This window comes from Idiotropiscis lumnitzeri, chromosome 20 (assembly GCF_059441095.1).
Source record: "Idiotropiscis lumnitzeri isolate Australia: NSW breed Sydney's pygmy pipehorse chromosome 20, RoL_Ilum_1.0, whole genome shotgun sequence".
In the NCBI taxonomy this organism is placed as follows: domain Eukaryota; kingdom Metazoa; phylum Chordata; class Actinopteri; order Syngnathiformes; family Syngnathidae; genus Idiotropiscis; species Idiotropiscis lumnitzeri.
In genome coordinates this window covers 8,360,879-8,387,750 of record NC_142410.1, presented here as the reverse complement: position 1 = coordinate 8,387,750, position 26,872 = coordinate 8,360,879, and the positions used below count along the sequence as shown (strand labels likewise).

Here is a 26,872-nt window from a genome sequence, read left to right as displayed (position 1 = left end):
AGACAAAGACAAGGAAACAACCTGTGAATGGTTGACCAAAAACGTGAGCCAGATGGGAATAAGGTCATCTGGTCAAATTTCTTAAACATCAGACCTTGTGTGTCCGCGTGTGTGCGTGCGCAAAGTAATGTAAACAGACTACCCGTCAGTAGGTCCATTTATCACCCCGTGACACACTCGGTGAGCACAGTCGTTTTGAGATAAGGTGGAATGTTTGGAGAGCGAGAAACAACACTTAAAGCAATAAACGGATCATACAAACAATAACTGGCCTAATTTGGATCCGTACCAAATTATACCATTATGGAGATTTAGAGGCTATTAGATTCGATAAATTATTCCAATAAATTAAATTGCATCTCATAAAAAAAAAAAATCGTTTCTTATAGTGGGAGTATATTGTGCAGTATTTGGTCTAGTGCGTCTTTGGAAAAAGATAATCAAGCAGGTTGAGAACAGTGATGAATTCGAAAACATTGAATCGGTTTTGAAGGCCCAAAGCAAAAAGGAAAAAAAAAATAAAAAAAAATTAAATCCCAAAAAACAACAAATCCGTTTTTTTACAAGCAAAAAGGAAAAAAAAAAAAAAACTTTAAAAAAAACAACAACAAAAAATCAACAAATCCGTCATGATTTTAATTTCTTTTCATGCATTTGCTGTTCATTTGCCGTCCAATTAATTTAGTGACACACTGTCGCTGCCCAATGAAAAGCAAGTGCCTCCAAATTTGTATCATTTATTTTTAATCCAAGCAATAAATAATCTCATAGAGACATTTTTCAGCAAAATATCATTTACAATCAATTTTCTTTGCACAAACAAGACCAGCGTTCAGCAGATTTTTGGAAACTGAGAGCAACTTCATTAATAATGTGAAGGGATACCATCTATTTTTTTTAATATCATTTCCTTTTTTTTTTTTTTTTAAATAATGAAATAAAAACCCTCAACCTGTACTTTGCAGAAATTCACTCATGGCGGAGGGGCTTGGAATGTCTCACCCGCAAAAAATAAGTGAACACTCTATTCATCCATGTAGGTACACTGACAATAATTATTTTTAACAATATAAGAAAATTTTTGCTTTCTTTTACTTTTCTATAAGTCTCAGCAAGTGTTACCATTCCAAAGAAATCAACATTTCCCACCATGTCTGGAACAGGCCCACGGGCTAGTCATGTGGTCGGTGACCCCTGATGAACTTTATACCAACACAAATTGCGTCTCGTGGAACTACTAACTAAAAAAAAAAGAAAAAAAAAAAAAAGAAAAAAAAGCAGTTGGTGACTCTCCTTTCGCAGGAGTCGACACAGGCAAATAAAACACACGGACTCCTTTATAAGTGCATTTTCTTTTTTAACCTTCAATTCGGAGGATAGCAAATGTAAATATGGAGTTTCACACACCGCCCTCCCGCTAATTATTTAACCAAAGCCGTGCTATAGTCCGACTGCGTGAAAGGAACCTCTGGTGGGATACGCTCCATGGACTCAGTGGAGCTCTGAGACTGGCAAAAATGAGAGGACAGATCCTCCGACGCGTGGGAGTTGTCCACGCTGGGCTGCATCATGGGGAAGTAGATGTCATCCATGTTCGGCATCACAAACACTTTCTGGAAAAAAAAAAACAAAAAAAAAACGACAGCATAGCTAAGAGGAATGTAAAGCACGCATTTGGGCAGGTTGTACTTCTTTACCTGGAACTCATCCTGTAGTTTCTTTTCTATCCATTCAGTCACGTGACATAACGTCACCTCCCTCTCGCCCAGTTTGGGCCGGACGCGTAGATCCAGTTTGGGTGGTACGCAGAAGCTATACCTGCAGGGGACAAACCAACATTCAAGTCATAACAAAAGTGCAAGTGCGTTTTATCAAGATACAGTTACGTTTCATTCTTATTAAAGGGGGAGTCAAGCCAAATTTCTTTTTTTTTTTTTTTTACAAGAATATGTTCTATGCAGGCCCACCAGTCGAAATATGACATTCTGATTAATATTTCATTTGTGAAATATGAGTTAAGCAGCAAAATCCACCCGTTTTTGTACATCTCAGCAGGCAGCCATTTTGTTACTTCGATCGAATGAAAATCACCACAGTTGCCCAGGGCTCGGATAACGACCAATCATGACTCAGCTTCAGAAAACATGTGAACCGTGACAAAATGGCCGCCACCTGAGGTGTACAAAAACGGCTTGATTTTACTGCTTAAGTCATACTCCACAAATGTGATATTAACCAGAATGCCATGTTTAGACGAGTGTAGGCGCATGGATCATTTTATTGTAATTTTTTTTTTTGGGGGGGGGTTTGACTACCCCTTTAATAAGGAATTGATTGCTAACTATAGTGACTTAGGATCTAAAGTAAGTTTTCATGTCTTTTTCATTGTCCTCTTCCCGACCTAGTTTCCCAAAATGCGGTTCTCACCATATCCTGTCAGTAGGGGGCGGTGGGATGTTGACAACCAGGCAACCTGACAGCTCTTGAACCTCCACTGTGAGCAGCAGGGGCGTGTTTGACATCTCTTCAAACTTCTTCTTGATGAACTCATTTTCCCTCGCCTTCTGGAAATATTTGGATTTAGCGATTTTGTCCACGAATCTCAAAATCTTCTTTCCAGTCTTTCCGCCCCCTGTGCTGTAAGACACGATTATAGAAGGGGGGGGGCGAGCATTAGTGTGGCCAAATTTAGCACTTGGATGCCCTGCTCACAGAAAAAAAAGAGGAGAGTCTGACATTGTACTAAATACAAGCGAAATTTACATTCTTGAAAAAAAAAAAAAAAAGATTTATACAATTTATGTTCTGGTCGGATAATATTTCCATGTACCCATCGGTTGCCGATGAAGGGCCCTTTTCTCCAGTGGGACCCGGAGGCTCAGCCAGGAGAAATTCTTCATCATCAGACGAACCAGCACTGGAGGACTCTTCGTCACTGTCTGCCAGCACGCTTAGAATGGGTCTGCAGCTAGAAACGAAAAAAAAAAAAAAATCTAAACATTCACAAGGCATTAATCTCCGCTAACAGAAGACTAAATATGAACTTTTTTTTTTTTTTGGACAGGAGTGCTTACAAGCACAAGTGGAAGTGTCGAGTTGGCGGGGGAGAGACTTAAAATGTCTCGGTGACCGAGGAGGATGTCGAACTCTGGCTGGATTTTTAATCCACACGTGAGTTTGTGTGACAGTACGCCTTGTTGCTAATCAGCGCAGTGCACAGCTGAAGGGGTGAGATGCGTTGGTGTACGCGAGTGCAGAAGTGAGTTCTCACTCCTTGCTATACTGAATGTTTGACGGAAGCCAGTGTTAAAAGATAAAAAAAATTAAAAAAAAAGAAAAAAATTGCCAGAAAATAAATAAATAAATATATAAATATTTCTCAACTGTGTTTTTTTTTTTTTTTCTAATATGACAGTTTTTTTTATTTATTTTAATTCAGGTAGTTTTAGTTTTTAGGGTGGGTTTGTTCGTTTTTTTTCCCCCCAAAAAATGCTATGTTTTAGTTTAGTTTTAATTTGTTTTAGTTTTATAAATGGAATATTTGTCGAGTATAAGATTTTAAAAAAAAAATTTAAAAAAAAGGTCACTTTTGTTATTAAGGAAAGTATAATGCAATTTCTAAATGCCTGTTTGACCTTCCTGCTTCTAGCTGAACAAAAGCAATACGGAAATAAAAACATCTCACGTGTGAAATTAATTGACGAAAACTGAGGACATTCAATTATAGGTAATTTCATAAACATTAACAAATGAATATTTCTTTCACTTTAAGTTTTAGTCGTTTCATTTTTGTTAACTATTAAAAACATTTGAGGCGCACACACACACACACACACACACACTCAGTCCATAAAGTTTGTCCATAAAATGTAACTCACCGAGTATTTCCAGTTTCGCTCAACCAGTCCGTGTCCTGGCCGCCATCTTTACCCAGTTTGGACAAGTTGAATTTGGTCTGCAGGGTCATCTGCAGGGTGCCGTTGTAGGCCAGCTGTAGCTCCACCCACAGGCCTACAAGTGGGAAGCACGGAGGGGTCGGCGCCAGAGCACCCTGAGTGAGACAAATCCCCCTCAAACCTAATCTGGGCGCACGCTCGCAGTGGGCGGACTAAACAGCTTTCGGTGGGATTATGGAAGCCTTGAATATTCACGAGACACTACAAGAAATTATGCTGTGGGTGAGACACGTCTGCATTTGGAGAAAAAAAGAACAGACTCAATTTGTTGGATTAATGGCGGACCTGCACTTTTATACCGAAATTTGCACAAACCAAACAACCTCCAACACACATAAAAAAAAAAAAACTGAAGAAAAAAAAAAAGAAAAAATAAATCACAAAAAAAACACACGCACACAACAAAACTTCTCACCCCCCCCCAAAAAAAGGCAAAAAGGGAACAAGAAAAGACTCAACTAAAAAGTCTCTCAACGCACAACAAAAAAATATCACGCGTCATTTAAACGAATTACCACACTCACACATCCAACAAACTTCTCGGATGTGCTAATAACACACTAATAATAAAAAAACACAAACATAAAATAAATAAATAAATACAAATAAAAAAAATAAAAAATAAATAAAAATAAAATAAATTAAAAAAATAAAATAAATAAAAAAATAAAATAAAAATAAAAATAAAAATAAATAAAAATAAAAATAAAAATAAAAATAAAAATAAAAATAAAAATAAAAATAAATAAGTCTCATGCCCATTAAAAATAAATAAATATTTCATGCACAGACCAACCAAACACACTCACACATTCCACCCCCAAACGTTTTTGGTGGTTAAATGTGGGATGTATTTTGTTGGGTTTGACATTATTTTTGTGTGTGTGCGTGTGAGATGTGAATCCTATTTTTGTCCAACACAGCACCCCAGATGCATGTGTGCGTGTGTTATTATGCGCTCACCTCTGTAGTTTACCTCTGGTCGGGAGGTAGATGTAATTTTTGGGACAGAACAGCCCATGTCCAGCTCAGTCAGTGTCAGTTCATTCATAAAGTAAGGCAACTGTAAAAATGAGATGACAGGCGAACATCTTTGAAGAAAATGGACGGTGAACGAGTATCCACAACAGGACATGAACGTGACACTAATTACTCTGATTTTGCTCAGCTTCTTCTGGATCTTGTGGGAAACCATGTCAGCCCAGTACTTCTCTCTCAGGAAGTCCCAAAAGATCCGACCAATCAGAGCGTTCACCCATAAAGCCGAACTCCTCCCGGAGTAATCCGTCAGATCACAGGTGCACTGTGGAAGCAAGAGAGTTCGGGATGATCCAGTCCACAAGTGAAGTCTCTCCTGACGCTTGGCAAGCATGTCAAAGGACCAACGAGAATGCTCCGCTTCAGTTTCAGCTTGACTTACGTTTCCTTTGAGGCCGGGGCTTGTCTCCGTGCTGCCAACTGCAGGGCTAGAGAGCGCGAGCGAGTCTTCTGGAGCCAGAAGTCGAGACATGTACCCGGGGTAGTCGAGCGGTGAAAGGCCCCTGGTGGTGTGACTGAGGGGAACTGCAGGCGTGGAGGGGGCGTCGTCTTCACTGCTGCCCGGGATATCGCTGTGGCCGCTGATAGCCTGCGACAGGACTGGGTCACCTGCAGGGAAATGGACATTTTTATGGCGTTAGCAAAAAAAATAACGGTTGTGGCATGTGTAGCGAAGTGGAGGTGTTTAGGTCGCACGCCAAAGTATGCACTATTTTTACTTTAAAAAAAAAAAAAAAAAAAAAAGTCTACATTTTTCTAACTAAAAAAAAAAATCAAACAAAATAACTTTAGCATTCCAGCTGGCTGGTGTCAAAAGAGACGAGGACACATGATTGGTCACTTTCTTGGAAGAAATATTGAATTAAGAAAGACTTAAAAGTAAATGACAATTTATAAAAATGACCATTATTTCCTAATAGAGTCTGTAGATCATATCTAAAGGATCAAATAAATCTTGTTTCGCGGTCGTCCGTCATCCTTTCTTACGGTGTTCCACAAGGGTCAATCTTAGGGCTTTTCCTGTTTGCGCTCGACATGCTTCCTGTTAGAGATCAGCAAATTAGAAGGTGTCGCATACCACTTTGTCGTCGTCAGCCGTCAGATACATTTTTCTTTTAATCTGATAATGCCATATTACGAGTTGCCATGGCAACTTGGCTCCTAAAATTGCCACCTGTTCAGAATCTCTTTACGTGTGTGAACACATTAAAAACGAACCCACTCCTGCTTCCACCCAAAATAAAATATTTCCAAATTTGATTTCATGTTATGTTAGGGAGCCCTCAAAGGTCAAAGGTCAGGTTCCTTCACATTTGCAATTTTATCATCCTATTACCTCTTTAGGGCATTAATAAATGTTTTCAGACTAACTGAATTTTTCAATTTTTTTTTTAATTCATTGGATTAGATTTTTTTTGTATTAATCGATTTAAAAATATGCTCTATACCTATTTATCAACTTACTAACAATTGAAACACTGACAAAGTCACACAACACTGTTTTTTTCCCGGTGTCTGTGTGTGAGATCTGTATGTTCTCGTAAATAGGATTTGTTTTGACATGCAAAGAATTGGAGCATGTAATCCATAATCCACACACATATATACTCTTGGCATAGAAGCCTTATCTGGCCTAATGCATCATCTCAGATTCTCCTACCCGATCGAGGCACACATCTGGCAGGCCCCGGCTTGTCCCGATGCTTTTCTCGTTCCGCGTGGATGGACGCAAGCAGAAAATGACGAAACCACTCCTCCTTTTCTCTCCCCGAGCGTCCAAAGAGGTAAAGAGTCGTGGGTGGAGTTGATTCAGAAAAGCGTTGAAATGAACTAGCCGGTGCAGTTTGAGGCTGGTCCTCCGCTTCCTGACTCTCCTCCGACCTTCGTCCAGATTCCTCGTGGTAGTTTTCTCCACTGGCCAACTGGATGCAGATTGGATATTTGGCGTTCCATAATCGCTTACGAGCCAACACAGATGGCAGCAAGGATACCTTTGGGGAACACATGAAAAGTAAGATACACCCAGATTTGCATTTTCAAAAAACAAATGTGATGATCATCTTTCTCCAACCAACCACTTTGGCCCATGATGAATTACTCTACACCCCCCCCCCCAACATCTGTTGAATTGAACGCCATTATTCCCAGATGCATCCTTTAGCATTCCATCTGTGGTTTTGAATGAAATGTCTGTTGGATTCATTCATCGAAAAAAAGGCAATCGACTTTTTGAGTCGCTCTCAGGATTCATAAAAGGCAAACATTTCACCTTCGTTCTTTTATGTACGAATTGATTAAATCGTACTTTGCTCCGTTCCAGATGGTAAATGCGCGACTTTATGAACGTGCACTCGTTGATTCTCTCGTCGTATGTCGCCCTGCGGCTGATGTTAGACTGGGGGGAGTCGAGTCGGAGACAGGATCCCTCCAGTGTGGCGAACACGGAGTGAGTCTGCGCTGAATGATGCGCTTCGGGGTCGTAATCTTGAATCTCGTTCATCCAACCCTAGAAAATACATTGAGGGCAGTCAAGACATTTTCACAAAACTTTGGTAAGGGCAAAGCGATAACTCGTAAAGCCTTGGCACCGCATTGGGCCCACTCACTTTTTTAAATATGACATCAAATTATCCTCTCAGAAAATAATTTTATCTCTTTAAATTCTAATGCACTTCAGTTATTGTAATACAACTGTCAAAATAAAAATATTAGCACAATTAAATTTACATATATATTTTTGCATTTATTTTATTAAATAAATTAACAATAATTCTTTTAATAATAAAATTCTGATTTAAAAAAAAAAAGATAATTAATAAACTGTGAACTGGCCCGTCTGCCAATTTTTTTTCAATCAAATGTGGCCCTCGGGCACAAACCATTGGCCACTCCTCTTTTAGGCAAATGACGCCTAAATTATCAAACACCTCACTCGAAAATCGTTTCGATTGACTACATTATTGCCACATTGCCTCTGGGGATGACAATATCTGGGTTCTTGTTCCAGTCACAGGAGGAGGAGGAACACGGTAATTACTCATAACAGTCCAGAGAGTTCCGCTTTTAATTGCACACTGGCTCTTTCACAGAGTGAAACTTTTCTATTCATCTGTGAAAGAACGGGCGCAGTGCTACAAGACCGACCTTTAACTCGACAGTGCGGTTTAAGAAGCAATTTGGGTGAGTGACAGCTCGTTATAATAAATACGATTGAGAGTAGAACTGTAGCATTTTCAAATGTCAGCAGGAGTCGTTGAAGCTTTTGAGACGCGGAATGAGAGTAATTAGGTTGAACTCCTTATTGTGTTAAAAAGAACACTTGAGAGGGAATTTAGGGTCGGTAGGATTTGACAGTACCAAGGCATGATTTGGTCTGTGACTCCACCCCCTTTCATACAACGAAGGATTAAAAATTGAGGTGGAGTGCTGATCTGTTTTTACATTTTATTATTGACTAAACTGCTTTTTAAAATAGTGTAACATCTTTGTTAAAACGCATTCACTCCCAGCCCAGCTAAAACGAACGCACCTTTTTGGCGTCTATACTCGTCAATGGCAGTGAATGAGTTCATAAGTAAGAATTTGTATCGTGCCTTTGTCATCTTTTTGGAAAGGTGATGTGATTTTTTTTTTGTTCACAATTTAAAATATTTTGACAAAATAACCCAAAGATAAAAAAAAAATTACAGTATACTTGGCACACCATTTTTGTCTGGCTGAAGTTAGCCAGATTTTGCTACTATGACACATTATTTAGAAAGTTGAACAAACCAGCATCCTAGAACTGATTGCTTTCAACTTGCGAAGTTCCGCTGCCTGAAAAAAAATCAATTTACCTTGATGATGTCAGGCTTGGCCGCGCAACCTTTTAGAATCCCCTCACCCAGAAGTGGTCTGCTTGGGGAAGCGGAACAGAGCGACCTGGAAGAGCCCATTCTAATCAGCAAGAGTCCCAGCAAGAAACCCATTGCCAACCCAAAAGCCAGTCCGGAAAAGTACGAATTTAGAGGCAGAGTGAAATAACCGTAGGATAGTATTGCCACACAGAATAAACTCATGCACGGTGGCGGACTGGTTGGGTGAAGTGGAGATGCAACCTGTGCCGGTTTTGCGTCCTGCTGGTGAGTATCGATGGAAAAAACCTGCATGGTGTCTCCATCTGAACAAAATCCTCGCTCTTCGTCGCTAAGATGCTTACAGCGATGCACGGGGCAAGTGCCGCGGGGGTTTCTCGCCGGATATCTAACCGGAGGCCAGTCGAAAACATCACCATCCGTCCTGCCGCCACTCCTCACCGGGGATTCCGAGACCCCCATGTCCGTGCTAGCATCCCGGCCTAAACCTCTCGATATAACCTGGGTGGTCTTACATGCGTGTTTGGGGCTGCCTGTGCTATCTTCTCTCCTGATCTTGTTGAACATACTGCTCAGCGGCTCGTGGACCGCCTCCGAGAGTTTCCTCTTGGTGTCCTCCAGTTCCATTTTAAAGAAACCGCCTTTAAGACCCTCGCCGTTTGGAGAGAGCGTGCTTGGAGACGGGGGTGCCGTCCGGGAGTCGCCGCCGCTTCGGTTCTTGGGTTGCGTAAGCTGCTTCAACACGTGGAGGTTGAGACGCGAGTCCGATTTGGATTGCGACACCTCCGGTTCTGAACGGGAGAGCTCGGTGGAGATTGACTTCACGAGGTTGACAAGCGGTTTGGGCCTGAGGGTGGAGCCTTCTCTCAGCTCCAGTTCTGTGGATAGCGACTTGACCAGACTGGCCAACGGCCGATGAGTCGGCGAGGAAGAACCGGGGGAGAGGAAAGTAGGACCGGCGGCGGAGCAATTCCCCAAAGAACCAGGAGACGAGGGTGAAAGTGGGACGTGGAACGCTTGGGACGGCGACCCTCCGTCCTCACCGGAAATCCGCTTGGGACTCGAATGAGACACCGACGGACAGATCTCATCACGATCTAGCGAGAAGATGAGCTCGCTCTCATCCAGGCTGCTCCACTCTCCCTCCGTTCCCGTCAGCTGGATAACAATCCCTCGAGGGAGATGCCGTTTTGTCCCAAGCGAGTTTGGGACAACATCCGGACTTGATCCGCCGCCTCCTCTTGGATCCTTCTCGCATCCTTGCGCCCGATTGTTTCCACTCTCTGCCATTTCGTGACTACATCACACAGCCAAGGAACCGAAGAGTCACTGAAAGAGAATAATCGCAGCGGAATTATAAAACTGAGTTTGACAACTAATAAGAGACGCATCCATTCTGTGCTTCTGTCTCATTTTTGCACAAAAAAAACTGCTCCCGCCCTGCCAATTAGTTATCATCGCGTGAATGTCACATGAGCTCTGAAATGTGAATTCGCCTGCGCTCTTCGGTCTAGCGAGTGAATCGGTGCCAAGTCGGCGCCTCTCCCGAAGCTGTTGCTCCACATCTGAGTAAAGACGAGCAAAAATAGAGCAGACAGGCTCTCGAGCCCAAATGTTGAATAAATAAGGATTATCAAATCTTCGAGGGTTTGATTGGATGCGAAGCTTGTTGCGTAATTAAAAAAACGGCCCTTCTCCAAACTGTCCCCGTAAGATCGGAAGTATGCGATTGTTTTAAGGAATAATTAAGATAAGTTATGTTATAACAGTGTCGGGCATCAAGGCCTTCTCTGAAAATCTAGAAATCATTATCATAATCTTCACACTGATGTCATAGTATATCCTAGTGTTGTATTTTTAGGTGAGATTTTTTTTATCCAATCAGAATTCAGCTAGCTCGTGTTGCTAGGCAGATTTCACAATACCAGTAGTATGCACTATTCGTCCGAGGCCTTCAGATTCAATCGTGCGGGCGTCTCTTCTGCGTCTCAAGGGGGCTTTTACAGTTGATAGGCAATTGCGATAGCCAATCAGATGACGAGTTGGTTACGGTGAGCCTTCTCGCTGGCTTCACGCTGACGGTGATGAACGCGTCTTGTGATTGGATACTCACTCGTGAGTATGCAAAATTAACACACCCGACCGTTTGAAAATCTTAAATAAATTCTCGGTTTTGTTTTTTTAAATAAAAAGTGTGGATTTAATTGCAGATGCGCTTACGCGGCCGTTTTCAAGACGGACCTTTCGAGAGAAACTCGGCCCGCCACTGTATCATCATGACACAATTGAGAGGTCATGTATCAATAAAAATCAACTCCTGATGTCTTTTAGCGTTTGTTACGTAAGCAAGGGGTGAAAAGTGCACAGAAAAAAACCCAGAATGAACTTCAATCGTCATCATTCGATCGCGAGTTCTAATCAGCATTGCCAAATAGGCCGACTTTCATTTTCGTAGCCTTGCTCTTTATGCGAGTTAAAAACCAATCAGATTTATGTAACGATATTACTGATCTGTGTGGCACGATCTCAACCAATTCCAGAGCAGATGGTGGATTGCGATTAATCTGCTCGCACCCAAAATAAATAAATAAATAAATAAATAAATGCATGGCGGGGAGATAAAACCTCAGTCACACATGCAGACGTTCGACTTTCGTCATAGATTTTCACACGTGGGTGAGAGGTGTCGTGACGCACCAGAAGGACGCCAAAGTGTTCACATTTCCTTTGATATGAACGCGAAGGGTTGATTGGAATTTGATTTAGGAATCGACAAATCGGCTCAACTTGGTGATTATCGGAAAATGACAAATTCACATTGCACGTCTCGGGTCGTAATTTTCAAATTTGGTCAGTCAGGTAAAGTTTCGGTTCACCTCACCAGACGTGAACAGTTACAATCTGCGATTAACATTAATTCAGGGTTTAGCTGTGAAATCTGTCAAATCACACTGGCATGGCTTATAGATAAGCCAACACTTGGCAGTGTTACTTTTTCCGAGCAAGCTCATCTCTGCGAGTCACATTCTTACATTTGGACTAGATTTTGCAAAGGGCAACCGAGGTCACTAAATGATTTGATGATGGATCGAATTTGAGTTGGGATGTTGGTTAGTTGGCTTTCGTGGGCACTCGTAATCAGCATCAATATAATGCAAATAAATTAAACAAACAAACACATGAAAAGAAATTAGCTGACAATTGACAATTAGTTGATAATAAAAATCACACCTTAAATCCAATAATCCCGACGGGATGTCCAAAGTGAATTTGCTTAATATTCCCTGCAAAAAAAGCTAAGCTCTGATGACATCATTAGGCGCCATTATAAAAAAATAAATAAATAAATAAACCATTCGGCCTCACATCTGGATTACTTGTTTGCTGTGCTGAGAGATGATCTGCAAAAACAAACCCGTGCAGCAACACGGCATGGAGTTTACTCACCCGTCGTCTGTTCACGCCACGCGCGGGACGATCGCGATGGTCTTGCGATAAATCCATCTTCCACTCGCGCTCGCAAAGACTGCAGGAGTAAGGAGGAGTCTGCGTGGACACACACCATCTCCCTCTCTGCGTCTCTTTCTCATGCACTCACACACACCTCCTCTTAAGCCAACTGCGTGCATCCAGATGTTGTCACGCGCCACCGAGAATCACAACTCACCAACTGATTATGAAAAGCGTGGCCGCTCGGCATGATAATCCAGATTTAGACCAGGGCGGCCCCGGACAGACGCACTCAGACAAACTCGCCTATCGGAGGGGCACGTAAAGGAAACTCCATCATTAGTCTATCCAGTTGCAGTCGCCTTTTTTTCTGGATCCGACCATCATCTTGGCCTACATAAAAAAAAAAAAAAAAAAAAAAAAAAAGAAAGACCCGTTAAGCCCCAGATATGACAAGATGAGGAACGGGGTCGATAACTTTGCGGTATTAGTCGCCAATCGCATGGCGCGTACAGGCAAATAGCCACGCCCACATTCTTAAAATAATAATTAACAGTCACGTTGATTAAAGACTTCAAATTGTCAATTGGTGTGAATCTGCATGTGATTTTTTTTGTCTTTTTGGTCACTAATTCACAGTCAGATGGGAGAGGCTGGAGCTCACCCACAATTTTCATGACCGAGGTAAAAAAAAAAAAAAAAAGGATGGATATGCTAATTGAATATAAATATAGTAGCAAACATGGTGAAGCAGCATTTTGCTGCATGCGAATGGAATAAGCTGCCAACAGAAGCCAGTCAGCCTCAAGTGTAAGTGTTCACCCCCCTCACCCCTTCCATACGTTTGTCTTTTAAACACTTTTAAAATTAATTTCAATAATTAAATTTTCATTTTTTTAAATCTATGGGTTTTTTTTGCATCGCTTGTAAATGTCTTTGAATCTTTTGTTTCTAAACGTGTTTAAAAGATGTTCATGTACACTTTTAGTAATTTTCGAAAAATACTTTTATTTTTTGGGCTTTGCCTTTGAATGCATTTTAGCCTCGTGCTTTTGGTTGTGAATTAAATTCGCTTCGGAAATAAATATTACCATAATGCACAACATTTCACTTCCTTACAGCAGCGTAGTTGGCCAATTATTCATAAAAAATAGAGGCAGCGTTTTAAGATCTAAATAGTGTCTTGAATTTTATTATAAACCATTGTAACAATATGCACACTTTGAATATGATGAAACTGCACTTAAATAAAAGAACTATGTAGTCAATTAAAATATATTGCGCATCATGCTTAAATAAAATTCTTCCTAAATAATGCATCTTCTATGAAACGCTAATAAAAGTTAACCCAGCTGTATTTAGGGAGTTATTCTTTCACTTGCCACTAGAGGGAGCAGCGCAGTCTCGAGATACGTAAACCACACTTAGAGTGTCACTGCGATTTAAGTTGTCCATATTCTAAATACACCTCCACAGATTTACTTGTGTCACTTCAAGCTCTCGTTAAGAATCTAACGCAGGTTTATTTTTAGAGCACAGCTTGGAAAAACACTTGAAACAAATCTCCACGGAATGTGGTGATGTGATAATTAGCGGGGTATTATTTCAGGTCTGTGATGTAATTATGAGTGGAACTCAAAAGTAAATAAGCACGAAGTAGCCAGGCGGCTTTAAATGTGAGTGACTGCATGTCGGCCACCCAGTCATGATGGCAACACACACGCACACACGCACAGACGCACATACCTTGGCAGCTGTTGTCATCCGTTCAAAAATAGCTCGACCAAGAAGCTTCCTAAGTGAGCGATCGCTCGGCTGAGTGCTGGTGTTGCTGTCAATATTCCCGGTTTTTTTTTGTCGCCAAAATGAGCTCGAGCCACGAGAAAGTCGGTTGACTTGGACATTTTCAATAAGAAGGCCGTGCGCTTCGGCTGCTCAAGTCGAAATCCGCTTCCATTCCCAGCGTTAAAAGAGACGGCGTAACAAGAGATGGAAGCCTTTCCAGACCACTTGATGGAATTCCACCCCGTCCACGGGACCAATGTGCAACTGGACGACTCGGCGACACAGGCCACGCGGGTGGAAAGCTTCGCCAATGGCGTGTGCTTCAGCAAACACGCTTTAAAAGCCGGGGAGATTTTCCTCATCGAGATTGAGGAGAAAGAGCTGGGCTGGTGCGGCCACCTGCGGATCGGCCTGACCGCCAGGGACCCCAGAGACTTGGAGGTGGTTCCGGAATACTCCATCCCGGATCTGATGGACCTTGGCGACAGCTGGGTGTTCGCCATCACACGCAACCACAACAAGGTTACGGAGGAGGGCGATGCGGGTGAAGGTGGCGAAGAGCCGAGAGAGGAACTCGCCGGGGGTCAGCGACTGGGTCGAGGCGAGCCTGGTAATCCGGCGGACGCCAACAGCAAACCAAAGACTTTTTTCACAGATTCTCATTTGCATATCGAGAATGTTCGGATTCCCAGAGACAAACTGGCGGGCCGCAGCAGGCCCGGACGCTTCAGTCACATTCTGGACGACTTGTACAAGACTAACTCTTTGCCGCCGACTGCCAGACGCAGCCGGATAGGAGTTCTGTATGTGCCGAAAGGCCCCGATCGCGGCGACATGCATATCGTCATCAACGGCGAGGACATGGGGGCTTCCGCAAAAGGCATACCGACCGTGGAGCCTCTTTATGCTGTCGTGGATGTATTTGCCGCGACAAAGTGTGTCCGGATCGTGCAGGTCGAGTACGGATGTGAGTGGCATTTAGGATTTTCTTGTTTAATCCTAATTACTACTTTCTTAAATTGTCCACTTGTCAGTTTCTTCCTTGCAGACACTGTGCAGGAAGTCCATCCAGAAGCATATTGTCCACAGGACGGCTATCGATTGGCTGGAGCTACCAGAGGCACTCAAGCACTTCTGCAAGTTCGAGTGAGGACTGAAAATCCTTCAAGGAATTTTCTGATTTACGAGGATTCAGATTTAGGAAGACAATTTGTTCAGAAACCATGAGTCAATCTCACATATGTTGACCATCTCTGTTGAAGTTCATAGCGCCACAGAGTTCACACCCATTCTCCAGATTCTATTAAAAGATTTTTTTCTTCACATTTTGAGTTCACGAGGTGAGTTATTTGTGTTTGCTAAGATAACCGTCACGTAAGCGAAACGAAATTCTCTGTACTGCTTAATTATATATTTAGCAAATTATCAATCAATCTAAAGTGTTCATAATGACTCCGTTAATGGTTGCCATTTTTTGGCTCTCCTTAAAGTGGAAAATTCCCTCCCCTCAATATTGTGTCTGCAGGTCACAGTGGTGTAAAACTACACTGCATAACAGTGAAAAGTAATATATTGGATCGTAAAAAGATAAACAATTTGCAAAGTTCTACAATATTGAAAAACAACAATCAAAATTGAAATGTATTAGTTGCAATTTTGTAATTATTTCCCTTTCCTTTTTTTTTTTTTTTACGGAGTCACATTCAGACTGTAAAATACTGCCCTCTAGCGTCCAGAAATCAAAATGCAGTGGGAGGAGTTCCCGTTTAATCCCACGAGAAGAGGACAAGCGACAAATGTAGTTTGTGTCTATTCTGCATCGTCAAACGGATTCTCTTATTATTTGGAATCCCTTTTATCTGCTGCACACAAACAGCATGTCTTTTTGTCGTTTTTTTGGCGGAGAGACCTACAAGGATCATTTTAAACCAGGTAAACCCGCAGTGTTACATGATGAATTAAGATGTGACGTAATCTTATTTTCATTGTGGCTTCTTGCAGATACTAGCCAACGTACCATTTATTTAAAAAATAATTTGTTAAAAGGAGCGAATGTGATCGTAAATAGTTGTCCATATATGCTTCCTGGAATATTTTTTAACGTCATGTTTTCCACAGGTATATACGTGTGCTCTAATTGTAACCATCCGCTGTTCTCAAGTCGGTCCAAGTTCGCCCACTCATCCCCGTGGCCCGCTTTCACCGAGACCATCAGAGAGGACAGCGTGACCAAACTGATGGAGAGCCTCACAGCTTTCAAGGTCAGTTGCGTGTGACGTTTGCGTGCGGTGGGAATTTAACAACACGTGTGTGCCGTTTGGAGGTTCTGTGCGGCAAGTGCGGCAACGGACTGGGTCACGAGTTTGTAAACGACGGTCCAGAGGAGGGGGTGTCCCGATTTTGAATATTCAGCCACTCTCTCAAGTTTGTCCCCAACAAAGGTGAGAAAAGCACAGAGCTGCCATGCAAACCGAATCCGAACACTCGAATTGCCTCTAATTGGTTTCCATCTTAGAAGCAGAATTTTTGAGCGATGTCTCTCGACCGGAATTGACACCTGTCATGTGAATGTCTCTTTTTTTTTTTCTTCTTCCCAGGCAAGGCCAAACAATAAAGAGTGATTTTTCGGACTGTTGTAACCTGTCCAGTATGAGCGTGTGACGCGGCCAGGACAAAGTCCCGAGAAGGACATCCTGTCTGCTGAAGAAATCTCAGACCAGCCAATCACACACGGCATGGATGGAACACATATTTCCTTAAAATAGCGCTTTAGTACTAAAATACCTCAGACTCCCAACTTCAATGAAGCTTGCGAGACAATAAAATGTTATGTTGCCTATAGTGACAGAATGTATTATATATTTGCTCATAGATGGAGCCACATGATCTATGCACTGTATTTAGTTTTTCCTTTCATTAAAGAGAAATATTTTGCAATGCACAGAATATATTGAGCAATCCTCGTCGAATTTGCCATGTTAGTGTCCAAGAAATTATCCTTACAATTTCAAATATACATTACAAAAGCAATTGGTGAGATGTGTTAATCTTATTTGTTCAATCTACTCACTGGTGATCAAAGTTTTTAAACCACTTTTCAGTTGTTTATGTTAAAAAAAAAAAAAAAGATTACTCCTCAAGAAAATGCAGCTTTATTAAGATAAACCAAATATTTGATTGCTGTCTGCCAATCGTGCGCTAGAGGGAGCTATCCTTTCCCTCTTCACTAGCTTTCAAACAAGTGCAGAGCCCAAGTAAGCGGCGAGTATGATTCTAAACTGTGCCCATGTATGAAACACACTACTTACACACTTCATCTGCTGTCCATGTTTGTGATTGAACGTGAACGCTGGTTGCATGAGTGGCGCTTTCTGGCTCAGCTGCAGGCCGCATTCCTTGCGGCGGTGGCTTGGCAACGACACTGAGGTTTTGAGGAGTAGCCGGGCCGCCTGGTTAGAGAGTAAAGGCTGTCATTATACGAGCAAGACACACACACACACACACACGCACAGTCATAGAAGAGTGTTTGGCAGACAACACATGGCTGTATTCTCGGATCTGGCACATGGGAGCCGCTACTTTGAAGTTTTGTTGATGCATTCACTGGTGTCACGCGCTTTCCCTTCTCCTGCCGTCACAACTGCCTCGCTGAAGGTGTTGTTCCTCTCGAACTGCGCAATTTCTCAAAACGAGCACTGTAACTCGCATAAACAAGAACTTCAATGAGTGTGTACGTTACAGTCATCAGGCTGTGGTATTCCAATAAATTACAACCAGCGAGTCCAATTATTCTCGTTTCACGTCGGTTGGTTTGTGGCAGTACGGTATTTATAACACACGAGGCGAAAATGAATTCTCAACCGGACGGTACCGTCGTCACTAAAACGTGTTTTCAAGTGAGAGTTTCACATTGGATTTGCACGACAAGCAAATGATAAAAACTCAACCCATTCGTACTCTCCAAAGTAAAACTGAAAGTTGTTCGGCTTCATGTTTGTAATAAGTACTGCGTAATTGCCAGATTAGATAAAAAAATTATCATCGTCTCCGAGCCAAAAGCAGGTGTTGTGGGTAATAACATTCTAATTAGCGGCCAGATTGCTATGCCAACACACACACACACACACACACACGCACGCAATTTTGTTTTGAGACAGTGAAGCTCTGTGCTCGATGCAATTGTTTAATTGCAACGGCATTTTTGTGGTTTCCTGTCTGAAAAAACATCCGCATAGTTCAAGACTAAATCGGGTTCGGGTTCGCAACGTGTGAGTTCACATCACCCGGTGAAGGAAAATTATTTGATAATGCAAGACTGAATAGTGCGTCTGCTGTTTATTCTGATCCACCTTTCGTAACAAAGTGTGACTTCCTGCATGTCCCAGAATGCACCAGTTGCTAGGCCCGGACTTGTTTCCAGACGGAGAGGGCTTATGTAATTTTAATTGAGTGTTGAAAAAAAAACAACCATGCTAGCACGTTTAACTTGGATTTATGTGGATGGATAAATGCAGATATGCACTTTTGAACAGTATATAATATGCTGCATTTGTTAAAGGGGAAGTCGTCTTTTTTTTTTTTTTTTTTTTTAACCCTAATATGGATGGCGTCGTTTAAACACGTCATTCTGATTAATATTGCATTCGGGAAATATGAATTAAGCAGCAAAATCGACTCGTTTTTTAGCCATCTGAACGGGCGGCCATTTTGTCACTTTCTGTCGACTGAAAATGACATCACAGATGCTCAGGTAACGACCAATTACGGCTCACTTGTTTTGTTGAAGCTCCCCGCGATTGGTCGTTACCTGTGATGTCATTTTCAGTTTTTACCCACTCTGCAAAAAAAAAAAAAAAATCTGCAATTCTGTGAATTTTAAAACTTTAAAGCACTGAATTTTTCAAATCAGGTTAAGGAGCTCAACAAGAATTGTGGTTTGATCGATTTAAATACACATGATCCAACCATCCATTTTCTGTAGCGCTTCTCCTCATTATGCAAATACTAAACAGGCAGTTTGTAATCGATTTGACATGTTTTCACTGAGACTGGCAGCAATACAATCAAACGTCCGCCCGGATTTAGACTCCTACAGCTTGCTTGAAGAACAATAGAGCAGTTGTCTGAAAAGTGTTTAAGTGACATCAGTCATCCTGCCCGTGGGTGACAAATTAGTGGTCAAAAAAGTTCAATCCTAACTGTTCACAACCCGCAGGCAGCGACGCAGCCGGCATGACGAGCGGCACTTAGCATCTGGGCTAAATTAGGGCCAAATCCTCTGGACACGGAGCAAAGCTCAACCATCCATCTTGAAGTCCTGGCATGTGGGTGGGGGGGGCTTTGAGGGCTGCAGCACCCCAACGTGATACACATTGGACACAGGGAAGCCCCCCCCCCCGCCAATGGGTCACCACACATCACAAACACTCACGCAGTCGCACAGCATTGAGCTGCCGCTCAATATGTCTGCGAGCAGGCGGCGCAGACGGCAAAGTATCGACACCTTTCACGGGATTTGACTTGGAAAGCAACAAGGAGCTACTGACGTATTGCTTTTCGCCGTCTATGTTTCACTGACCTTCAGACGTATGGGGTGTAACTTGCACTTGGCAATTCCCCGGCGACACTATTTCACGATAATGCCGATAGAAAGGCACTTCTGACCGTATTTCTTTTGGACTTTTGGATTATATAATCGGTATAATGTAGTATATAGCGTCCTTGTAATGATAAAGTTGCAAGCAAGAAATTAATTTTATTTCATATGAACAAAACTAGGTCATTTCAATTAAATATAAAGATTATATTTATTATGAAGAAATAAAACCATAAATGCAATGAAATATTTACTTATTTATTTTTCATGTTCAGTTTGAATTGGTGTGTATATGTTGCATTGAAGTACGGCTAGACTGATTATCGTCCGGGACGATTATCGGTGCAGATGTTCTGCATTTCGATGGATATCGGCATCTAATAATAAATCCATAAACTTTTTTTGGGGGGGGGGGGGGGGTTGTTTGAAATCAAACCGAAACAAAGTGAAATTGAACTTTTCTGTCATTTTGAAATTTTTGAGAACTTTATTTACTGCGGAAAACTATAGGGAGCGATCATAAAGTTTTTATTTCACTTTTTGAAACATGCTGATGACCCCCGGGAGCTCTGATTTTTGTTAGAATTTTATAGCAAATATTTATATTGTAAAAATGTGGAATATTAATATCTGTGTCATCCATACCGCATTTAATAAAAATAAATACATTTAAAAAAAAATAAACGTGATTAAAAACGTGTCAACAAAGTTAAGTTTTTTTTTTTGTTTTTTTTTTGGGTATTAACGTCAATATTATCCTTTTTAATGAAAATCAATTTCAGCTCCAAATGTCGGTTTCCAGCCCACTTAACTACTTCTAAATATATAGGAAACAACTAAAAAATAAATAAAACATCGGTCAATCGCTACATTGAACACTATAAATACTCAAATTAAATTGAAAATACACTCATCTGTATGTTTTTCGGGAATTTTGGAGGGCGCTTCATTTGGACCAAAGTAGTGCTCCACCAGAGGCGTCGTTTCAATTTTTTTTTTTTTTTTTTTTAATCCCGGGTTTTCTGGCGTTATAACATGACACCCAGTTAACAAGAACAAGAAATACGAGTTGACATCCAGTTTACGCCGCACGCTTTAAAGCAGCTCATCCACGTTTGCAGCAATCCCCTCCGTGTGTGACTCGAGCCAACATGGCCGCCTCCCGCCAGCGCTCGCGGTGACTGCTCGTAAACACGATCCCGGAGCGCTGTCTCACCGCGTTATCTTCAGTCCCGACGCACGATAAGAGCCAACCTCAGCGACTTGCTTCAAAGCCGCTGAGCTCATCGAGGCGCTGCGACACACTCGGCAAAACTATTTAATCAGGAGCTTTCCGACTGCGACGGACGCGCAACGGTGATACGGCGTGACAGCCTGCGTGTGTGTTTCAGGAGGTTAGACGAGGTTTCGTCGTCTTTGTTTAGGCTACCTGTCGTTCCTTCAGCGATGCATTGATGTTTTTTTTTTGTTTTTTTTTTAAAGGTCTCATTTATCTCTGCATCTTAAATAGTCCCGTAATGGAGAGCGGCGTCGCCTAGCCTACATTGCGTCTAACTTTAAGAAAATTACACCGCTAGCATCAGTCTTTATTTTGGCCTTGGCCTCCGTCTACCCGCTCTTTATATTTACGGCTTTGCCTAGCTTCTGATATATCTCGCTCCTCTGCAGGATTTGGGAGCATTGAGAATGCTCTCGAATGATTATAGAGCAGTCTTTATTGCATGAATGACATCATGAGCGTAGATCATGGAATCCAAGAGTTATACTGGGCTCAGTAAATCGCGCAGTAGCTGGAGCGTGTCGTCCAAGATTCTTGTTGAAAGGTTCGGATTTGGCGCCGAGGAACATGGAAGGCCAGAGAAGGAAAGCCAACATGGAAGAACTTGCACACATAGAGAAATCATATTTATTTTATTTTATTTTTATTTTTATTTATTTTAATTAATTTTAATTTATTTTAATTAATTTTTATTTTATTTGTATTTTTTTTTTATTTCATTTTTTTTATTATTATTTTTTTTTTTATGTATACAGGAGCCAATCGTGGTCATCTACAGTACCTATTAGAGGGTTTATCGTAGCATAAATACTCCAAAATCGAAAGTCAAGGTGTCAAACTCAAGGTTCGGGGGCCAGATCTGGCCCATCAGATCATTTTTTTTGGCTCAACTAACGCGTCTCCTTGCTAAATTCATTAGTTCTTTTCATCTTTGTCACAAAATTATAACGCTTCTTCACTTGTTATAGTTATTTTACAATTTTTCTTTTCATGAGCGTAACCGCTTTGCAAGTGGGCGGGTCCTGTTCATCCTTGCGGGCTTTTCCAGCTCACCGTATCTTTCTCGACATATTTTGTGGACATCAATGAGCTACAAAGAAGGCATCACTTAACGCCTATCGCAACAAACATGTCAGATGTGACGAGATAAAATGTGTTTTGTTGTGTCTGCCAGATCCCAGCTGTCACAAAATCTCTTTGCTTATGCGGGATCCTGATTGGTCGGAATTCCTTCGGCACGGAATAACACGTTGCAAATGAGTAAGATGTTTTTTTTTTTTTTTAAACTTTTCTGAAATGGATTCGTTCCACTGCTGCTTTTTTTTCTCCAAAACAACCAAGCGAGCTCTTTAAATAAATTCAAATAAAACGTTTGATCCCCTTTCATCTCAGATCACTGTTTTATGTTTTCCATTTCAGCAAATGATCCTGATTCCCTAAAATGGCCAGGTGGTCATGGGCTCGCGTGCCACCTGTTGCTTAGGCACGCACTTTACAGCTCGCAAATGCGTTTTTGCGGACAGAACTCTTTTTTAATGAAATTGGAGCTCTTATTGGACCCCATCATTAAACTAAAAAAAAATGCCAAAAATGCGACGGATAAGCACGGATGCAGCGTTCACCTTCCCCCGCCCCTCTGTTATGACTTTGGTAAACAGTTTTGGAACGGAATAGTTTGACAGTCCTGTGCAGGCACGCTTGGCACGCTTTCTTCCAGGAGAACGATGTTGCGAGTTGCAAGCTCTTAGGCCACACCCACGCGGTAATGCACGGTGTCGACGTGCCCTATACTTACCCGGCTCGCCGCAGAACTCTGCCCTGCAGTTACGCCGGAGAGCGTGTGGCCTTGCAGCTGGCCTTCGCGCGCCATACGGCTTCACGGGTGTGTTCGTTCTCCCGTTCTGTTGCGTATTTATCGTTCGTAGATTACAATCTGAGGAGAATCGTTTTTCCTGACGACATCCCTGGTGTGAAAAGCGGTTGCGGTGGTTACATAGCACAGAAAAGTGTTGTTTTGTTCTCAAGGCCAATTATGCCGACGGCCAAAGTCATTTGGCGGGAATATTACCGCCACGGAGACCAAATGACGTAAATCTGCACCAACCCGATTTGGCTAAATTAACAAAGTGTCAATCTGTTTTGTTGAATTTCTATGTAATCCTGCTTTTTTTCCCCCGACCATATCTTTAATATAACCAATAGGGTGGCTTTAATTAAATAAAAAAAAAAAAAAAAACTACCATTCATCCTCTAATCCATCCTGACCTTTACAGCGAGAGCGTGGTGACAAGCGTGCGTGCGTGTGGGTGTGTGTGTGTGTGTGTGTGTGTGTGTGTGTATGCATTCCATGCAGGTGAGCTAACAGGCCATTTGAAGAGCAGCACTTCAGCAGTACATCTGCTTTATTGTATCCTCAGTGACTGCCTAAACTTTGCCATGCTCACTTTTTAACCCCGTTCCTACCGAACAGCCCAATTGTTTGTTCCGTTGTCGTCAAAATAACCAACTGACACTACCAGTTTTGGAATTCTGCTATTAAAACAGAAGTCAATTCAATTCAAATTTTTTTTTTAAAATACGTTCAATATGTGCATTATGAATTAATCAACTCACTTCAACAAAGTCTATTGAAAACTGCAGCAAAGCACTACTTTTGTCCAAATGGAGCCCCTTAACTCACTTCAACCTACATTCATTCCTTGACACCAAGATGTCCGCAAAGCACTATTTTTGTCTAAATGAAACTGCTCAACTCACTTCAACATAGTTCCTTGTCAACAAGATGGCGGCAAAGCACTACTTTGTTTTTCTACGAAACAAAGCTCCTCAAACTTAACAGCAAGAAGCTACGTGACAGCACCAGAGCAAAACTATTATTAACGTGGGATGAGGACAAAAAGAGCAAATAGTTTAATCAACGAGTTTTTCAGCAAATAACCTAAATTTGCAAATGCCAAACAACAAATACGATTCCAAGAGGACTTTTTTTTTTTGTGTCCCACTGCTTACAAAGCTGAATCAACCATTGCTATTGCAATGTGAAAAACGGTGGTTAAAGTTCCGAATCCTAACAAGCTGAACCCAACCATACCGCTTGATGGAAACACGGATAAGACATGAAAGTAAAAGCGGATTTCTTCCCATGTGGACTCAAAATGGGAAATAAATTCCCTTCCACAAAACAACAAACATGCACTCTGCTTGACATCTCTCCAATAAGGCCACCAGGTGACCCCCCCCCCCCCCCCCCCCACGGATCATTTCTTTATTTATTTGTGTACAGTGTGACGTTCAAAGGCCCGATAATGACGGCTGACGTTTTTTTTTTTTTGAAGCGGCCGTCAAAGGGAATTTAGGGAGGATTACAGAGCACAAGTGCGCAAGCTGAGCTTTGGACAGCTGTCTGTTTTCCCACAGTCGCATACCTGACACAGGTGGACCGGGATGTTGCTTACGGTTGCAGGCGTGTTTACAGAATGTGTGTGTGTGTGTGTGTGTGTGTGTGGTTAAAGGCGGGGCAGTTCGCATTTAATATCACTCAGCAATAAATTTATAAATTTCCACTGGACTGATACTTGCGGAAATCATATTTGGAGACATTGCTGGCAAAGTTGTTTTATTTTTTTTTAAGGGCAGAAAAGGGAATTCAAAAGTTGTAATCTACATTTAGTTAAGTAGAAAGGGTATTAAAGAGAAAAAAAAAGTCAGTTGTGTTCGAACGAGCCACAATCAGGGTTACGTCAGCATTTTTTCCCCGTTTTTTTTTTTTATCTGGCAATATATGCCTAAAAGATACAATGCATTTCCGCCGATTTTTTTTTTAAACCTTCTTCATATTTCGGAAAAAAAAAAAAAAACCTCAGTAAATGAGGCGATACCGAAGCCTAAAAGGTTTTTCATTGGACCGCTTACAAAAATGTCAACCCAAGTTGGTCTCCCCTCCACTAAGTGGAGACAGAAGTTGCGCATTAGCGGTCATTAGCTAACGCTAGCTGCCAAACTCAGATTAAATAAACCTTAAGTGAATTTTGTCAAGTGGGTTAGGTCTTGAATAACCAAACAAACCCAAAATTGAAAATATACTCCTGTTTAAAAAAAAAAAAAAGAACACTGCAAAATGCTCACATTTAAAGATTTAAAACGCATGAATTAGATTTATGAAATATTTAAATTCATGAGTTAAGTTTATAATATACCAACAAAGTGGCTGACTGTTTTCCCAACATTGCATCTGATCAATATGACAGAAAGCGTGACGACTGCAGAGGGATAAATGATGTCGCCTCCGTTTAGGGACTCGAGGAAATTGACATACTGCCAGGTAGGAGGAGGACCGGGTCGATGGAGACTGCTCGCGCCCCCTCCGGTGCGTCATCCATATGGATGTACTGTCATTGTCGCACCTCACGTGTGCTTGAAGTTGCCAATAATTTGCGATCCATCCTGAAAGACAAAATGTTTGTTTTGCTACCGTGCCAATTAGCGGCATCCACGTCAAAACGCTCGCTAAGGGATTTTATTTCTTAAATTATAAACATTAGATAATTACGGAAATCTGAAGTCTGTTTTAAAAAAACATTTTGATGTACTTAACTCTCAGTCATGCATGAAGACATGTAAACCACTGAAATAAAACTAAAAAAAAGGAAAACTACTTACCATTTGAAGATGGCTGGCTGATAGGAGAAGGGAGCAATACTGTCCCCTAGTGGCGTTTTTAAAATAGAAATTTCAGGAATAAAATGAAATAAATATTAATATAAAAAGTCTACACACCCATGTTAAAAAGCAAGCTTCTTTTTTTTTTTTAAACAAAAAACTAGATAGATAAATCACTTCGGACCTATTTCCATCATTACTGTGTAACTTTATAGCTTAGTGATGAAAAATAAATCTTTATGAAGTAAGGTCAAATGATTATAATCGTAGTTGTTATTTGTTAATTTATCCCAATAAACGGGACGTCAAGTTAAACATTTTCACTAGTTGCATGCACCCCATGCACTCATTTTGCAACGGTCACATGACCAAAATCAGGAAACAACTGTGCCATGATTAGTCATTACTTGAGCACCTGTGACGTCATTTACAGTCGACAGCCAGTGGCAAAATGGCCGCCCACTGAGATGGCTAAAAACAGGTGGAAATTACTGCTTAATTCATATTCCACAAACGCAGTTTTAAACATGATACTATGCGATTAGACTTGTGGAGACACAGAGAACAAATTATTGCAAAGATTTTTTTTTTTTTTACTCGTTAAGTAAGAGGCCAACTCATTTAGTGGGAATAATTAAATACATATATTAGAAATTAAAGAGAATTTCATTATAAACAATTCAAAAAATCCCTGTATATATTTTTTATTTTTATTGAACTAAAGCATTTTTGTAAAACACATTTTAACTTCTTTGGATGGCGTTATTTACAAATGTCCTGCACAATTAGTCAATTTTAAAGCGCAAATGTGGCCCATCAGCAAAAACTAAATAAAAATTTACATGCCAGAGGATGGTTTAATTTTTCCTTTGTCTTTACTGGAAATCATCTACATTGTACCATTTTTGAATCCTTTTACGATTGCACCGTTTTTTTTTTGGGTGCACCAAAGAAAGCAGATGGCGATCAGAATCGCTACAGGTTGCAAGCTTGCCCAGATAGGGAGAAAGGAGCTAAAACTGGTAGCACCTGTCTGTCCCAGAATGGCAGGAGTGCAAAGGTTAAATGTGTCATGGCAGGTGGCCGCGAAGAAGCCACGTAAATCGGACTAAAAAAAAAAAAAATCAGACAATGCAGCTTTGCAACTCTGCCTCCGGGTGGATGTGATTATGAACCGGAGAAATACCCCCTGCTCCTTTCCTAATTTATCGTTTCCTCGTCATCCAGCTAACATTTGTTAAATGACTCGCAAAAG

General features: G+C 41.3%; 3 protein-coding genes across 5 annotated transcripts; 2 read left to right on the top strand and 1 right to left on the bottom strand.

The window, feature by feature from the left end:
* Positions 1-721: 721 nt before the first annotated feature.
* tex2l (testis expressed 2, like) lies at positions 722-12,652 on the bottom strand. Of its 3 annotated transcripts, XM_088285123.1 has the most exons (13): positions 12,296-12,652; positions 12,080-12,132; positions 8,831-10,177; positions 7,264-7,500; positions 6,655-6,985; positions 5,377-5,603; positions 5,110-5,259; positions 4,920-5,019; positions 3,879-4,011; positions 2,831-2,968; positions 2,428-2,637; positions 1,698-1,818; positions 722-1,613 (listed from the first exon to the last, which is right to left on the bottom strand). In XM_088285123.1, the coding sequence occupies exons 3-13, from the start codon at positions 10,136-10,138 to the stop codon at positions 1,422-1,424; spliced, it is 3,147 nt and encodes a 1,048-aa protein (XP_088141249.1). In that variant the 5' UTR covers positions 10,139-10,177; positions 12,080-12,132; positions 12,296-12,652; the 3' UTR covers positions 722-1,421. The 3 variants fall into 3 exon arrangements, with proteins under 3 accessions (XP_088141249.1, XP_088141248.1, XP_088141250.1); XM_088285122.1 differs by lacking the exon at positions 12,080-12,132 and having other exon boundaries at positions 12,296-12,651; XM_088285124.1 differs by lacking the exon at positions 12,080-12,132 and having other exon boundaries at positions 7,300-7,500; positions 12,296-12,650.
* A 1,375-nt stretch (positions 12,653-14,027) lies between these two features.
* On the top strand, positions 14,028-15,491 carry neurl2 (neuralized E3 ubiquitin protein ligase 2). The gene is made up of 2 exons (XM_088284852.1): positions 14,028-15,050; positions 15,118-15,491. The coding sequence occupies exons 1-2, from the start codon at positions 14,288-14,290 to the stop codon at positions 15,231-15,233; spliced, it is 879 nt and encodes a 292-aa protein (XP_088140978.1). The 5' UTR covers positions 14,028-14,287; the 3' UTR covers positions 15,234-15,491.
* Positions 15,492-15,847: 356 nt separating this feature from the next.
* msrb1b (methionine sulfoxide reductase B1b) lies at positions 15,848-17,113 on the top strand. The gene is made up of 4 exons (XM_088284179.1): positions 15,848-16,015; positions 16,202-16,344; positions 16,407-16,524; positions 16,681-17,113. Exons 1-4 carry the CDS (start codon positions 15,961-15,963, stop codon positions 16,695-16,697), a joined length of 333 nt encoding a protein of 110 aa, XP_088140305.1. The 5' UTR covers positions 15,848-15,960; the 3' UTR covers positions 16,698-17,113.
* Positions 17,114-26,872: the final 9,759 nt, after the last annotated feature.